At 44.0% G+C, this 17,532-nt stretch overlaps 2 protein-coding genes across 2 annotated transcripts in view; both read right to left on the bottom strand.

The window, feature by feature from the left end:
• Window positions 1–5,438: 5,438 nt before the first annotated feature.
• Becn2 (beclin 2) lies at window positions 5,439–6,695 on the bottom strand. The gene has a single exon (XM_028755217.1). The coding sequence runs from the start codon at window positions 6,693–6,695 to the stop codon at window positions 5,439–5,441; it is 1,257 nt and encodes a 418-aa protein (XP_028611050.1).
• An 8,737-nt stretch (window positions 6,696–15,432) lies between these two features.
• Window positions 15,433–17,532, bottom strand: part of Exo1 (exonuclease 1) — a 23,153-nt gene continuing 21,053 nt past the window's right edge. The window contains exon 13 of the mRNA XM_028755278.1: window positions 15,433–15,621. Within this exon, the coding sequence (XP_028611111.1) occupies window positions 15,486–15,621 (136 nt within the window). The 3' untranslated portion in view covers window positions 15,433–15,485. The remainder of the gene's footprint in view (window positions 15,622–17,532) is intronic.

The following is a 17,532-nucleotide window of genomic DNA, read 5'->3' as shown; positions in this document are numbered from 1 at the left end:
TCTCTCTCTCTCTCTCTCTCTCCCTCCCTCCTTCCCTTTCTTTCTTTCTTTCTTTCTTTCTTTCTTTCTTTCTTTCTTTCTTTCTTTTTTCATTTTTCGAGACAGGGTTTCTCTGTATAGCCTGGGCTGTCCTGGAACTCACTCTGTAGACCAGGCTGGCCTCGAACTCAGAAATCCGCCTGCCTCTGCCTCCCAAGTGCTGGGATTAAAGGCGTGCGTCATCACCGCCTGGCATTTTGTTGCTATTTCACAACTGTAGCTTTGCTACTGTTAGGAATCATAATATCCGATATACAGTATATCTGATGTATGACCCCAGTTGAGAACTGCTGCTTTGGTGAGCCTCACTGGACGAAGAACACGACGCAGGGCAGGCTTCGAGGTTTTGTAGCCTGGCTGTACTTTCTGTTCTCACTCTTCTTTCTTCATAATCAGCCAGCTCTCTGCTTCATGCTGCTCTGCCTGTTGCCGCATCTTCCACGATGACAGATTTTACCCTTTCCCATGATAGACTCTACCCCTCTAGAACTGTAAAGCAAACTTTCTCCCTAAGGCTGTTCGTTGTCAAGACAGGAAAGTGGTGGGGCATGGTCCTTGCTCTCTCTCTGATGTACAAGATCTAGGTAGCTTCTCCACGCTCCTCCTTTAAGCATTCTTGGCATATGCCAGACTAGTTGTCCAGATACATCTTGCTGCTGTTCTCTGATCCAGTGACTATTCCTCAAATTGACTCTAAACTTAATGAGCAGACTGGAGTTCTTCACACGCTCATAACTGTCTCTGGACAGCTCTGTCTGATCCTCTTGAGGCCAGCCTTCCCCACTTCTCTGGTTTCCCTGGGATTCCAGCTTTTAAAATTGTGTTGTCATACTGCAAATACAGAGTCTGAGTTGAGTGAGCTCTTGTCTCAAAGATCCTCGCTGATGGAGATTGCTTTCACATCATACTTCCTTGGCTGGTGATTGTAAGGACGATTTGAGACCCTCTGTTGGGGTTGGCATTGCTCATTACTAAGCGAACCTCAGTACAAAAAGCAAAAAGTAACCATTGTTGCATACAGCTCAGAGCCTGTGGACAAAGGGGCTAGAGTGAACTTCTGTGTCATGTGCATGTCTCCATGTGCAGACAAAGCTAGACTCTGCTCATGTGTGTACAGGAACTGCCATGAAGACACAGAAGACTTGGTACTGACTCAAAGGACTGACAGGAGCAACCATCTGGAGGCTTTTCAGACTCAAGCTTGAGCCCAGCAGGACTGAGGGCTGGAGTGACTCCAAGCCGCCTCTCAGAGCACAGTGGCAACAGCTGGAGAACATGTGATCCAGGAAGCCAAGACAATAGAAGCTGGCCTGTCTGTAGGAGAGTTTCAGACCACTTTTAGTTTGGATACAATCTTTCTTTTCTTAGCATCCATGTAACTGAAACTAATTGGCAATTTGCATGTTGTGAATTGTATCATTTTGCATTTAAGTTTATGATTGCTAGTTTTTAGCTAAGTAATTCCTCCTTTATAAGCCATTTGTCTTAAAGCTAACTCCACAATCCCCTCTGACCGTAAGGCCAGTCTTCGCATCTAGGTTCTCACCTGATCCTTATTTTGCAGCTTCTGAGGGTCATGTTTCTAAGTAGACTCTCCCAGTTCTGATCTACAGAAAACAAATGGGTATCCATTCTGTACACATGAGTTTTTGAAGGAACCATAATATATTTGAGTAACAAAAGACCATGCCCAGGTCCTGACATTTTCCAAATGCACAAGCAATTGTCCGTGTACATTTACTGACTGGTCTCTCCATGAACGTTCGGATTCACTGAGTCTGTGAGTCTATTTCAGTACCATGCTAATACCAAGAAAACCCCCTCAAGATCATGGAGCAGATCTGTTTTAGGAAGTTTATCATGGCACCCAAGAAGGTTGAGAACAACTTAGGTAGTAGACCATCTGATCTAGTCTGTTTATAGATTTTGTTCTGCAAGACTTTTCCTGCAGCTTAACAGAGGCATAGATGAAGAACACAATACTTCTTGGGTCAAAAAGCATTCTTAGTTGTGATCTTGACATCACAAAATGGCCTTGGAACCCAGGCCTCCTCATCCTTCTTTGCTCCTAAAATATGTATGGAATGTTTCTATATGTATTGTTTTCTTTCTTTTTTAAATTAAATTTGTTTATTTACTTTATAATACCATATCAGCCCTTCCTCTCCTTCCAGTTCCCCATCACTTTAGTCCTCCCCCCATTGCACTTTCTCCTTCTCTTAAGAAGGAGAAGCCCCCTTCTGGTCGTTACCCCCCACACACTCCTCACTCTCCATATTTTTTTCTTTCAATGGTGAGAAAAACAAGTGACACTTATGTTCAAAGTTGCTTTGAGGTTATAGCTGGACTCACAGAAGTCAAACCTGGGTTTTACCCAGTCTGAGGCAGAAATTCCAAGTTTTCACATATTAGACATCTAGGCAAATAATTCTTTGTGGTGAAATGTTCTATATCATCCCTGGACTGTCCCTACAGTGATACCAAAACTGTCTCCCAACACTGTCAAGTGTGCTCTGAGGGAAGAACACTTCTAAGAAGCACTGGTCTAGAGTCCACTCAAGACTACAAGTTTCATCAGCAAGCAGGCAGCATCAGCACCACCTCAGAGTCTGACAGAATGTAGAATACTCCAGTCTCCTTCTTAGAACTGCTTCCAAAATTCCCAGTTTCTCAAGATTCTCAGATGCTTTGTATGCACTTTAAAGTTGGCAGTTCCCAGCATCTTTTGAGAAAGAATGACCAGGATGGTTTGTCTCTGTGTATCCTGATCCATCTCAAGTTCCGACCAAAGTACGGAGCACATACCTTCAGCATGCTGCCCTGGGGAGAGCAAGGATTTTGGCGTCAAATGGTCCAAAAGGGTCTTTGCTGCAAGTCTAATAGATTATTTACTCTATGTAGTATTATCCATATACTAAAAAAAAAAATTCTACCTAGGTTTCAAAACAGAAAAATTTTCTGAGCAGGCTACTTGAGACGTGCATCCTTTGACTCCAAGTTACCCAGTCACTTGTATTGTCTTCTCAAATCTAGCTCCCTCTGCCAGCCAGTTCAGAAATGCCTGGAAATGGCAAATACCACTAGAGGGCAGTAGCCTCCATTTTTAGGTTTAGGAAAGCCAGTTTATGGCCACTGAACCCCTCAATTTAAAAAATTGTTGAATGCGTATAAATGCCATAAAGATTATTTCAAAACAAAAAAAAGAAAAAAGAAAAAAAAAAGCCGGGCAGTGGTGGCGCACGCCTTTAATCCCAGCACTTGGGAGGCAGAGCCAGGCAGATTTTTGAGTTCGAGGCCAGCCTGGTCTACAGAGTGAGTTCCAGGACAGCCAGGGCTACACAGAGAAACTCTGTCTTGAAAAAACAAAACAAAAAACAAAACAAAACAAAAAAACAAAAAAGACTATCTCTAGCCAAGTGGAATACTACATATAAATGTTGAGAGTGCTGGCTAGTTCAACTTCACACAAGCTAGAATCAGAGAGGAAAGAGCCTTAACCGAGAAAATTCCTCCAAAAGATGGGGCTGTGGACAACTCTGTAGAGCATTTTTAGTTAGTGAACCCATTAAGGGTATGCCACCCTTGGCCTGGAGGTCCTGGGTTCTATAAGCTGACTGAGGAAGCCACACGAAGCAAGCTCGTAAGCAGCTTGGCTTCTCAATGGCTTCTACAGTAGCTCCTGCCTCCAGGTTACTGTCCTGACTTCCTTCAGTGATGAACAGTGATGTGGAAGTGTAAGTCAAAAATATCCTTTCCTCTCCAACTTGCTCTTTTTGCCACTATATAGTGTTTCACCACAGCAAATAGTAACCCTAAATAAAACAGGAATAAATAGAAAAGTAAAAGCATCTTCTTAGGAATGCTTGCGGATCCTCAGACAAACTGAGGAGCAAGGCACTCTTGCCGGCTCTGGATTCTGCTAAGACAACCAGCACTCTCGGTTACCTTTGTACTAAGGGGTGCTCACCGATGAACTAAAGGGCACAGGTCTTAACCCTCACTTCCTCAACCATCAACAATGCTTCAGAATGAATAGTAAACTTTACAGATGACCAGAAAGGGACTGAATGTCTCCCTGGAAACTAGTCCTTTTCCATCCCGGAGCTTTCTCTGAACCTCTCATTCCTGTGTCCAACTTGGGAAAACTACGTTGTTGTGGAAACGAATGGCCACAGTGAATCCATTATTTGACACACCCTAATTAAGAGACACCTCTCAGTAGTAGCAGCACATAAATTCCAGCATAATAGAGGCTCAAGCAGCAAGAAAATATTGCATGCCAGTATGGCTTGAGCTTAAAGACCTCAATCTCCCTCCTCTCTCTCACATACTCACAAACACATAGTCACAGTTTTCACTTGAATCTTTTAAAAAATGACATTTATTAAAATCATCTTAGAGATGAAAAGGAAAGACTTGGCCGGGCAGTAGTGGCACACACCTTTAATCCCAGTACTTGGGAGTTAGAGGCAGGTGTATTTCTGAGTTTGAGGCCATCCTGGTCTACAGAGTGAGTTCCAGGACAGCCAGGGCTACACAGAGAAACCCTGTCTTGAAAAAGAAAAAACAAACAAACAAACAAACAAACAAAAAACCAAAAAACCAAAAAAAAAGAAGAAGAAGAAAAAGGAAAGACTTATATTATACAACAAAGACTCAGACCCCAAGCAGTTGCACCCCTATGACCAATGTCCCCCAAAGTTCCTCTGCACATGGCAGTGCCACCACAGTATTCTTCAGGAAGTTCAAGCCTCAGCTGTTTCCCAATGTTCCTGGGAGGTCCTTCCTCCTCTTTATCATTGTTTAATGCAGGGGTATCTCGTGTCTTCTTTGTTCCTCCATCAATCTTGAATGCCTGGGTGTAGGGAAACAAGAGAAAAAGATACAAGGCAAAGAGACATGAGTATAAGGACCGCAGCAGTGACATCTGGGTCACCCTGAGCAAATACACGCAATTGGTGCTAGGGCTCAATGATAGGCAATATTTTAAAACTCATTCTCCATTGGTCCATACAATTCGAGCACTCAGGAGCCTAAGGCTGTGGAAGACTCGTCTCAAAAAGGACAAAATGAAAAAAAAAAAAGACAAAATGGTATCTTTTGATCACAAACAAGCATTCTTGAGTCATACCACCTTATTTGTACAGTATTTTCGAAAATACGTAGCTGGGTGGTGGTGGTGGCGGTGCATGCCTTTAGTCCCAGCACTTGGGAGGCAGAGGCAGGCAGATTTCTGAGTTCGAGTCCAGCCTGGTCTACAGAGTGAGTTTCAGGACAGCCAGGGCTACACAGAGAAACCCTGTCTCGAAAAAAAAAAAGAAAGAAAGAAAGAAAGAAAGAAAGAAAGAAAGAAAGAAAGAAAGAAAGAAGAAAAAAAAGAGAAAGAAATTACGTTAATTCTAACAGTACCTTAAGGAAGCCCAAGGAAGGATCAACTTTAGATCAGTGAGCATGAACTTCAGAGCCCTCGACCACTCCTCCTCCGTGTTCAGATGGGTCCTGATGGAATAGCACTCCCCACTGTCCCAGGCATCCTCCATCACTCCTTCCTTCACATGGATTCTATAGGGCAAGCAGGGGCATCTCTCATCCTTCTCAATCTCCTCCACAAACTGCTGCAGACAGTCCAGGAAGGCCTTCATCCCACAGTCAAACTTGTTATCCAAGAAGACGCTGTGGCTCCCATCAGAGAACAAAGGCAGCACCTCGTCACCAGTCAAGGACTTGAGATAGGAGTGGTCCCCAAAGGGAACCAGTTGATACCTCTGAAATTGCAGCCCAGCTATCTTGGACAAGCTGAAGAGCAGTAAGACTGTCTGTCCCCAGGCAGCACTGATCTCTGTCCATTCCACCGGTACCCCGGGGAGGCAGCCCATCCTGAAATTGTTGATAACGCCCAAGGGACCCTCATCTGAAATGGTAAATGTGATGTTGAAGATGTTGGTTTCTCTTAAGTGGTACAAGTGATTCAGGGCATACTCCAGCTGGTTCTCCACACTGCTCAGTTGGTCCATCAGCTCCAGCTGTTCCATCTTCAAAGCAGAATAGTCGGCCCTGTGCTGTTCATTCTGTTGACACAGCTCCTTGCTCTCAGCCTGAGCTGCTCTGAGTTCGGTGACTACCCTTGCATGGTGGTCATCTAGATTCTCTAGCTCCTGAGTCAGCCTTGCTTCCTCCTGCTCCAGACTGGACAGTTCAGCACGAAGCTCCACACGTAACGCCTCCATCTCTTCCTCACTCAGCAGCAACTCTCTCTCAAGGAAACTTCCGTAGTTCTGGTTGTCAGATGCAACTCGAGAGAGCTGGTCATCTAGCTGCATCAGGAGATTGTCAGTGCAGTCCACACACAGAGGGTGGTCCACCACCTTTTGGTCAGAGAGAATTTCGAAGGTCTCTAAGGTAGTATTTTGGATACTGTTCAAAGTTCTCATGGAGGAAGACTCACCAAGCAGAGTAAAGGTGCAGCAGACACTTCCCTGGGGCATCCTGCCACAGACAGAGTAGGGTCTGCTGGAGGTCCTGACCTGGGACTCCCCAGCAACTGGCATCTTTGTGGGGGGCTTGGCATGGTGCTGGACTTCCAAGGGCGCTCCTTGCTGCTGTAAGAGTTTCAGGGGCTCGTTGCAGCGCTGGCACAGGAAGAGGGCAGGAGACATCCTGGAGCTCCTCACTCCCACCAGAGTCAAAGTTTCACACATTTGGAAATGGACCTTCCCTCTACTCCCCTCCTTACCTTATCGCAACCCCCTATTGGGCTACCAGCTGACCTATAGCATCCCGAGCCAGTCTCTGAAAAGGGAAACACTGCTTATCTTGTTTTTCCCCTGGAAAGTTTTCAAGGCACACCTTAAAAGATTTATAACCTTAAAACACTTTATGCATTAACATCATCTTTAGAAAAAGTCTAAGCTGGGTATAATGGCACATGCATGTAATTCTAACATTCAAGATATAGAGGCAAGATCTTGAATTTGTTTATTTATGTATATTTAAGGTAGAGTTTGACTGTAGAGATAACCTGAACTCCTGCCTGACCTTCGCTTGCCACTGCCTCCCAGGTGATAGCATTAAAGATGTATATCACCACACCTACTGAATGTCGAATTTGACATCTGTCTAAACTACACAGTACCAGGACAACCTGGAGTACATACTGAGACCCTGCCTTAAAAGGAAAAGAAAAGTCCAGGTGTATTGACACATGCCTGTGACCCTAGGATTATTACCAGCTTTAGCTACATAGTGAGTACCAGACTATCCAGGTACAGCAATACTGTCTCAGAAATGAAAAACAAAGCAAGGCGGTGGTGGTGCACGCCTTTAATCCCAGCACTTGGGAAGCAGAGGCAGGCAGATTTCTGAGTTCAAGGCCAGCCTGGTCTACAGAGTGAGTTCCAGGACAGCCAGGGCTATACAGAGAAACCCTGTCTCGAAAAACCAAAAAAAAAAAAAAAAAAAAAAGAAAGAAAGAAAAAAAAAGAAAAGAAAAATAAAAAGACACACACACCTGTAATCTTAGCACTTGGAAGGTAGAAGCAGAAGGATCAGGAGTTCAAGGCCAGCCTGGATTCTAAGTGGCCATATCTCAAAATATAAACTCAATAAGAATCCCAGTCATACCAACCCAACTCTAAGATCCACCTGCTTTCCAGACTCTCCCCTCCTGTCTCTCCACATGACTTGATTTTAGTTTGTCAGTGAGTCATACTCCCACCACTTACATTGCTCTCTACTCCCTTTTATTTATTATTTATCTATTTATTTATTTATTTATTTATTTATTTATTTAAGTTTTTCGAGACAGGGTTTCTCTGTGTAGCCCTGGCTGTCCTGGAACTCACTCTGTAGACCAGGCTGGCCTTGAACTCGGAAATCTGCCTGCCTCTGCCTCCCCAGTGCTGGGATTAAAGGCGTGCACCACAACTGTCCGGCCTCTACTCCCTTTTAAAATCAGGTTTTTAAAACATATTTATAGTGGAGGGAGCATCCATGTATTGTTATGTGGAGGTCAGAGACATCTTTCAAGTTAGTTATTTTCCAGAGATTGAACTCAGGGCATCAGCTGGGAAGCAAGGACCTTTCCCCATGGAGGCATCTCCTCTAGGAAGCCTTCTCTGACCTACAAAATCAGACTGCTTTCACAATACACTTGGCATCCTCTATCACACAATAATATAACAGGCATTCATGGGAAATATTCTCATTCAGTTCACGAAACAAAAGTAGTCTGGAGATGTACATTTTTTACGATCAGCTCAGCCATGGACTAAAACGTCAGTCAACACTGTAATCCCAGACTTCAGAGACTGAGGTGGGAAGACGGCGAATTTAAGGCCAGCCTGGGCTGTATGTTGAGAGTGGACCTCAAAATTAATGAATTAATTAATAAGAGTGCAGGGGAGAGTCAAGAATTCTCAATTCTATTTACCCTTATGACCTCCTGAAAATATCTCTGAAGTAATAAATAAAAAGAATCTCCCCTTTAAGTTAATTATAGAACCACTTCTCCAGTCAGTCAATATTCCAGAGCAAGCCTGGCTATAAACAAGGCTTAAAACCACCGTGGACCAGCCGTTTGCTGTGAATTTAGCAATAGCAGCTGCAAAGGCATTTGAAACCCTTGTGCTCTCAGAGATGGGCAGGATGTCCACAGAGACTGCCTTCCTTTCCCTATGTTTTCAATATCACAGTCCCTGACCTATGTGATTACATAAAGAAAACTCAGTGATGAGGATCTCACCCATTCATACTGACCGACCCTCCAGTAAAACTAACAACAATCGCAGCACTCCTGACTAAGCTTGGGTCTTTTGAGGACAGTTTATCAGGAGAGAGAACAAAATGATCAGAGAGACAGACAGTTTAGCCCTCCTTCAGTGGAGGAGTAAATGGGGCTGGACTGCTGCTCTTGGGAGAAGAAACCCCTTCTCATTTCTGTAGGACCCCCCACCCCAAAAACCTGCCTTCTCTTCCCCACATCCTGAGGCTGAGAGAAGCCAATGAGACCTCCATGGACTGGACAATGAATGACCCAGGGAAAGGTTTGCTTGCGCTCTCTCTCTCTCTCTCTCTCTCTCTCTCTCTCCCTCTCTCTCTCTCTCTCTCCCTCCCTCCCTCCCTCCCTCCCTCCCTCCCTCTCAGTTATTGGTGCTAAGGAAGATCACAGCCCCTCACTAATTCCCTGGGTCCTGTTGCCAAAGATTTCTGTCACAAATTATCTACTCACTGTGTCCCAATTCCTCTATCTTAAGCCCATTGTACACCATCTCTGTTCTCACTACTCCTCTGACAGTCCTCTTGCAATGCCACTAAGCTTAACCTCAGGAGACCAGGAAGCAGAACTTGGCCAACAATACAGATGAGAGAGGAAACACCGTGTGTGACAGTCACCAGTCACTTGGGAGTGAAGACACCAGAGGAGCTAGAGACAGACGCAACTGGCTTCTGAGAGGAAGTGTCCGTCTCTCCAACCACAGTCACTATATGTGTGGCCAACCAAGCAAGACGAAACCAGGGAGACGTTCCAAGTAAGATATGGTCAGGAGGTTGATTGCAATGCCTGCTGGGAAGAAAGGACTGTGAGGAGACAGTGAAAGGCCAGTGGGTCACAACAAGGATTAGGAGTTAAACTTGAGGCTGGAGAGATGGCTCATCAGTTAAGAGCACTGGCTGCTCTTCCAGAGGACCTGCGTTCAATTCCCAGCACCTATAATGGCAGCTCATGATTGTCTATAACTCTAGTTCCAGGAGATCTGACACCCTCACACAGACACACATACAGGCAAAATAACAATACACATAAAATAAAACATTAAAAAAAAAGAATTGAACTGTCAAGATACCTGCTAGACATGTGAAGTTTGGGGGTAGGAGAAATGAGAAGAACATGAAATTTGTCTTCCTGTCTGCAATCTCTGTTCTAATACAAATACGCAATCTTTAGCACCTCCTGATGTGATACAGTTTTTGGATCCAGAGAGCCTGTGATGCTAATTTTGTTTCATTAACAGTTTACTTAAGAACTTGATGCTCGCTGGGCAGTAGTGGCGCACACCTTTAATCCCAGCACTTGGGAGGCAGAGACAGGTGGATTTCTGAGTTCAAGACCAGCCTGGTCTACAGAGTGAGTTCCAGGGCTACACAGAAAAACCATGTCTCCAAAAACAAACAAAACAAAAACAAGAACTTGATGCTCAGCTTCTGTGTTAGGGAATGCATGAAGCAGAAGCTACCTTAGAGTGCAGTGTGGACAATCAGGCAGTGTTCAACCAGACACAGTGGTGCTTAGAAACTGTTAGATGTGGTAGCTCGCCTGCAAGTCCAGATGAAGATCAACGTGGGTCCAGAGAGAAAGCAGGAATGAGTGTCTGGGAAGGGAGACAGGTATCTTCGAAGGAGGAGATGAAGGAAAGAAACAGGTTGCTCCGTAAGTGCAGATGAGCAGTGAGAATCCACAGGCCCCTGTGCTGAAGGAAGGCTTCTCAAATAGTTAAGTGAGTGTCTCATTCCAGGGAGCTTTTTTATTCTCTTCTCATGACTTCAGATGTATTATGTCTCTTTCCACTTTCTGGCTACAGGCTGGTGCCGGGCAAGGGAAGCTCCTACAGTCTGCATGAAAACTGCATTATCTGCCATTGTCTTGAAGGAATCTGCAGTTTGTCTTGGAGGAAGACTCATGGGTCTCAAATATTGCTGGGAAGTACTTGGCTACCGAATGTCCTTACATTCCCTTTCTCCCTGCCTAGCTTTATGTTTAAATAAAATAACTGAGATTTGGAGCAGGACTGTGTATAACTAGTCCCAGTCCCAGGGTGGCCCCTCCTTCACTGTCTTTGTTCACGTCCTACGAAGTCTCTATGAGATACTGTTGTGAATTGTTAGCTCAGTTAGTAGGTGGAATGCTTGTCTAACATGCAGGAGGCCTAGGTTTGGTCCCCAGCAGCACAGAAACCAGGCATGATGCAACATGCTTGTCACACTAGCTCTCAGGAGATGGAGGTAGAAGGATCAGAAGTTCAAGGTTATCCTCAGAAACTTAGCGGGCAGATTAGAATGCAAAAGACTTGGCCTCAAAACAAACAAGCAAAAGGGAAGGTCTTGCAGCTGACAAGTTGCTTCCCTTCTGAATGGCTGTCATTGCCTGAGGGGACAATCTGAACAGTTCTCAAAAGTAGAGTATAGCCTGCGCATTTTAGATCACTTCTTCCTCTCTGGGCAGCTTGCCGTAGCCTGCCAGACCTTGGTGTTCCTGTGATCCAAGGTAACTGCTGAGTTAGGACAAGGATTCTGTGTGACTTCAGCCTTAAAGGGGATAAAATGGGTTTGGAACAACTGGTTTTTATATAGTTATATAGTCACTTGTGATTAACATGCCTGTGTGTAAAGGTAAGCAGATGGCCTAAAGTAACGCAGATGTCAAGTATTAGCACAGATGCTAGTTTTCCATCCTGTCCTTAGTTAGCTTGTAGCTTTTAAACCTCCATATCTTAGGCTCCAGCCAGAGGGAAGGTGGTTTCTTGGCCATTCCCAGGTCCATCTTTGGATCTTCAGGCATTTAGTGGTTCAGAGCTATCTCTACAAGTACAGCCCAGTGATTCTCCAGCAGTGTGAGTATCTCAGTCTTTCTAGCATTGAGAATCTCCTGCCCCTGCCACCCACCCTTCAGGACTCCAAAGCATCTCTGATGTCTCACCTTTGCCACCCATAGCATTTCTCACCTGGGCCACAGCCCATGTCTCAGGTCTTCACACTGCTTTGAACACACTATGTTCCCCTGAAATACAAGCAGAAAGGCTGATGGGAACTAGGCATGGGGAGAAGTAAGTGGCAAGAACGGAAAGAGCGGGGCTGGAGAGATGGCTCAGCTGTTAGGATGTTTACTGTTCTTGCAGACCACCTGTGTTCAGTTCCTAGCACCCACGGCAGGAAGCTCACAACCACCAATAACTCTATCTCCAAGAAATCCATAGCTTCTCAAGGCTCTCACGCACATACCCACACACATGCACACATGCATAAACACACATGCATAAACACATATCCACACACATGCACACATGCATAAACAAATTAGAAATAAAATCCATCAAATATTGGCAAGAACTCAGTGCTGCCCTTGCACCCATCCCATGGAAGTTCTGGGTGGGAGAGATGTTCAGGGCACTGGACTCTGCACGAGGGTAGAGTATAGGGATGTCTTTGATTCTTTGTGTGGGAGCTAGTTAGTGCAATGTAACCGTGCCCAGGATATTTTTTTTTTTTTTTTTTTTGGTGTGGTCAGGGTGGGGGTAGAGGTAGGGCTGGTATTTCTAGACAACGTTTCTTTCTTTCTTTCTTTCTTTCTTTCTTTCTTTCTTTCTTTCTTCTTTCTTTTTTGTTTTTTTAGAGACAGGGTTTCTCTGTGTAGCTCTGGCTATCCTGGAACTCACTCTGTAGATCAGGCTGGCCTCAAACTCAGAAATCCACCTGCCTCTGCCTCCCAAGTGCTGGGATTAAAGGCGTGCGCCACCACCGCCCGGCTCAAGAGCTATGTCTTAAGTGAGGTGTGTGTATCCCGCTGACAAGGGGTCAGATGTGCTGGCTGGTCTCATGCAAACTTGACACATGCTAAAGTTATTTGAAAAGAGGGAACCATAATTGAAAAAAATGCCTTCATAAGATGTAAGATTTTTTTTTTTAACTAGTGATTGATGAGGGAGGAACCCGCTCATTGTAGGTGGTGACATCCCTAGGCTGGTGGCCAAGTTCTATAAGACATCAATAAGGCTAATCAGGCCAGGGGAAGCAAGCCAGTAAGCAACACCCCTCAATGGCCTCTGCACTAATTCCTGCCCAGTTTGAATTCCTGTCCTGACTTCTTTCAGTGATAAACTATAATGTGGAAGTGTAAGCCAGATAAATCCTTTCCTCCGCCAACTTGCTTTTTGGTTGTGGTATTTCATCATAGCAACAGTAACCCTAAGACACCACCTAACAAGCTAGTTTACAGTTTTTAAAGTTGAGGCTCAGATAGTAAATTAACTAGCCTGAAGTCACATAAGGAAGCAGCATGCAGACGGCAAAGAATCTTCTTTAACCATATACTCTCTTAGAGTATATGGAGACCATGTACTCTGGGGGCTGGGCAATCCTTCTCTGCTGTTCTTATCCTCGTCCATCACCCTGGAAAGGGGGTTCAGGGTGTGTCCTGGGGTAGACCCAAACCTGTAGCTGTCTAGTCTGGCCACATCTATAATAGATTAGATGTATGAGACAGTGCCTTGGAGCCTGGAGATCTATGGGCTTTTCTAATTAGCTATCTGATTTTTTTTTCTTCCATTTAGTTCTTTTTCGGGTATGTGCATGCACATGTATGCCATGGTGCATGGATGGAGGTCAGAGTGCAACTTGCAGGACTCACTCTCCTCTGCCTGTGCATTTCCAGAATGCCTTGGTGGCAGGAGTCAGTACCTGCAGAGACGTCTCAAAAGTCCAGTGTTTGATCTTTGACAAAACTTGAACACCTTTCAAGGAAGCATGTTCCACCTTTTGCTATTGTAACAGGTCATTTGTTATCTACAAACTACCCAAAAATTTACAGAAAAAGCAACACAAAGAAAATCTCTAACTGTTCTTCCAGAGGTCCTGAGTTCAAGTCTCAGCAACCACATGGTGGCTCACAACCATCTGTAATGGGATCCAGGGCCCTCTTCTGGTGTGTCTGAAGTCAGCGACAGTGTACTCATAAAAATAAACTTTTTTTTTTTTTGGGGGGGGGGGGAGGTTCGAGACATGGTTTCTCCGATGTGTGGAGTTGATGAGAGAACCTTATTAGTGAATCCCAGCAAAGACACCTCCCCGAAGGCCTTTCTCTTCTTTGGTCATGCATATTCTCCCGCAATAGGTGGGATCTCAAAAACTGGCTTTAAACTCAGCATGCAGCTAAAAAATGATCTTGACCTAATACTCCTGCCTCTCCCTCCCAGGCGAGGATTACAGGTGTGTACCTCTCTGTTTGGTTTATACAGGGCAAGATGAAACATTATTATTATTACTGGGATTTGGAGACAAGGTTTCTCTGTTTAGCTCTGGTTGTCTGAAACTCACTTTGTAGACCAGGCTGGTTCAACTCAGATCCACCTGCTTCTACTTCCTGTTTGCTGGGATTAAATGCGTGCACCACCAGGCTCGGAATATATGGAGATAATTCTTTTAATTCACGACAATATAGTTATTTTTGAAAGACTTAGGTGCTGCGTGCATGTGGTCACAAGCACCCTAAGAGGTGCCAAGGACTGATTTTGGCTACTCTCTTTCCATCTTTATAAGTGGTTATAGCTTCCCATGGAGAAAGGGAGAGAGAAAATGAACAAAACCCAAGGCAAAACTGCAAGTGACACCTGGGATGAAGAAAGATGGATGAGGGTTGGGTATCCTCACATTGGAAGTATAGTCCAGCCAGTAACTCCTGGTCTTACCCATGTCTACCCTCTTCTGTCCACTCTAATACAACAGAAACTTGCCTGTCTCTCCACTGACAGAAGCCATTATCTGCTTGGCTACTGTTGATAGAGAACCCGCCCTTCCTTGACTGGGACTCCTCATTCTTGCCTATGGTCCTCTTCCATGCTGTATAGCACATTTTACTGGTTTCCTCACGTTTCAGAGATGAATACCTGTAGATGGTGTCTGTCTGACCTGCGTGGTGATTGTTCATGGGGTCTCAGATCTGAGCTTCAGATCAGGAGTTCCCAAGTTCATTGGACTGTGTTTGCCCCTCCCCCACTCCTTTTTAAAGATTCCAAGTCTTGGTCTCTCCTTTGTGTCTTAGACGCTTTCATTATGTCTCCCCCTCTCGTTTTATCAGATTGGTCCTTTCAAAACCTGTCTGAATTTTTGCAGAATATACTGATCAGAGGCTCTACAGCTTCAGCATCTTGCACAGGGTTAAGTAAATGCTAAGGAACTTTTGGGCCACACTTCAGAGGTACACTGAGAAAACCAGGTGGCAGCTTTGAGACCTAAGCATGTTAACCATCACCATCGTAAGCAGACAGCTCCTCCTACTGCCTTCCAATCGCAGCACCATTATTTTCAACTTACCCTGAAAGGACAGACAGGAAAGGCAGCTGGGGGGACTGAAAGCTGCTGAGTCATCCATTCTTGGGTGTAAGTGGCTGCAGACATCTGTGGCTTTCTAGTTACAATAGACTAGATGTTACACTACATGGTACAGAGTCCTTTAGATTGCTACGGATGCCAGGAGATTTGCCCAATTACCATTTCAACTTCGCAGAAATGTCAAAGACAGATTTATTCTTCTATTTAGCTTTCTATGAAAATATAAAAAGCTGAGCAAAAGAAAGTCACAAAGTTAATAAACAAAATGTATTCCATTTAAAAAATGGCATTGAGAATAATACATCTCTCCAGTTGATAAGATTTATCCTGTACGCAGCAGCCTGCACTTAGGGAAATATTGCTCTCTGAGCACGTACACACTCAGGCTTGTTAAAGATCTCATCTTCTGTCTCTGGAGTGAGCTGGATATTGTCCTTGACTGGAGACAGGGGCTTCTTACAAGAAGGAAGCTTTTCAGAATCTCTGCAAAAACATAAAGTAAATTTGGTTCAGGTACTATTAGAGAAGCAATAACCCAAATGGAAATAAAAAACAGGGCACATAAGCCCTTTACTGTGTAGTCTACGTCAGCTTCTATGGAGCACATTCAAGGCTTTATTCTGAGTTCTTCCAGTATAGTTTAAACTTTTCTTCTTTGAGTCTCTTCTGGCTTTCAAAACCACCTTCATGTAGGTCCTAGTCAATTACTATAACTAACACACACACAGACACAGAGCACACATACAGATATATATATATATAAAGACAGACTGACTTGGAACTAGCTATGTATCCGGTAAGCTTTAAACTCAGATTCTTCTGCTACTGCCTCCCAAGAGCTGGATTAAAAGTGTGCATTTCAATAATCTCCTTCAAGTTGGCTATGGATGAACATAAATAGAGCAAGGCTAACAATTGAGATATATATACACACTATATATATAAAATCAAATGCCCTTCTGCTGGACTTGTCCTCTACACACACTAAAAATCCTACTATGAAAATAACATGGTAACATTTGGTTTCCTCTCAAAGAAAATCAAGAGCCACTTAGTTATTTTTCCCAATAGATCTTTAAGAATACCACTGTGACTGATTTCTTCTAACATCAGCTATATAAGGTCCCTGGGCCCTCAAGACTTGAGTCCCTCTCAGGAGCTTTGTAAGATCAAATTACTTTCATAATATTTGGACTTTACCTTTCCCACTGTGCTGACATCTGTACCAATAAATGCCAAAGCAGAATCTGGTAAAAGCTGCCAGCAACTCAGTGTGAATGTAGAGGTAGGAGGATCTCTGTGAGTTGAAGTTAGTCTACATAGTGAGTTCAAGGGCAGCCAGAGCTATACTGTGAGATTCTGTCTCCAAAGAAAAACACAAAAGGAAATCAACTTAAGATGGGCATGGTGGTACACAACTTTAATCCCACCACTTGGAAGGCAAAGAGACGGGTGTTTGAACCAGGCTCTCAAGTCTGCCTCCCTCCATCTCCCAACACTGGGGTTATAGGTCAGGCAGCCACACCTGAATTTATTAGTAGATGTTGGGGATTCACACTTGGGCCCTCATCCTCACAGAACTGTTCTCAGCCAGATCCACAGCCCCATAATGACGAACTTTCCACAAATCTAAATCTACTGGCATACTTCTAACATTCATATGACGTCCCTGCCATGGGACGTGTGTGAGGTCAAAGGTAACTTACAGGAGTTGATTCTTTCCTCTCATCACATGGGCCCGGGGACCCTTAGATCAGTAGGCCGGGCAGCGAACATATTTGATGAGCTATCTCAATGGCACCTTTAAATCAATCAATCTATCCATCTATCCGCCTGCCATCTATCTATCCATCCATCCATCCATCCGTCTGTCTGTCTATCTATTATCTATCTATTTACCTATCTATCTATCTATCTAATTTTTTTGAGACAGGCTATCTATCTGTCTGTGTATCTATCTAGTTTTCTTTTGACAGGGTTTCTCTGTGTAGCTTTGACTGTCCTATAACTCACTATGTACACCATGCTGGCTCAACTCTGCTTTCTGAGTGCTAGGATTAAAAGCATACACAACTACAACAAAGTTTCTTTTAAATTTATGTTAAACATTTTCTTTTTGAAGAAAAGGATTATTTCATTTTTAATTATGTATTTATGTCTATGAGTGCAGCGAGCGGTCCAGAGACTAGAAAGGATGTAGAGTCAGTTAGTTACAGGAAGCTATGAGTTACCCAATGTGAATACTGGGTGGCTGGGAACTGAACTCACGTCTTTTGAAAGAGCAGGAAGTAAGTGTTCTCAAGGAAGCCATGTCTCCAGCCTTTCTTAAGATTCTTTTTTTAAGTTTAAAGCTTAATTTTTTAAAGATTTTACTTATTTAGTATATATATATAT

The sequence above is a fragment of the Grammomys surdaster genome, unplaced genomic scaffold, assembly GCF_004785775.1.
Source record: "Grammomys surdaster isolate TR1022 unplaced genomic scaffold, NIH_TR_1.0 126051, whole genome shotgun sequence".
Taxonomy (NCBI): domain Eukaryota; kingdom Metazoa; phylum Chordata; class Mammalia; order Rodentia; family Muridae; genus Grammomys; species Grammomys surdaster.
Note: the sequence above shows the minus strand (reverse complement) of the source record. Positions and strands in the feature narration are given on the sequence as shown.

Bases quoted from the DNA above. Each gene is read 5' to 3' on its own strand.
- Becn2 (XM_028755217.1), bottom strand. From the start codon at position 6,695: ATGTCTCCTGCCCTCTTCCTGTGCCAGCGCTGCAACGAGCCCCTGAAA.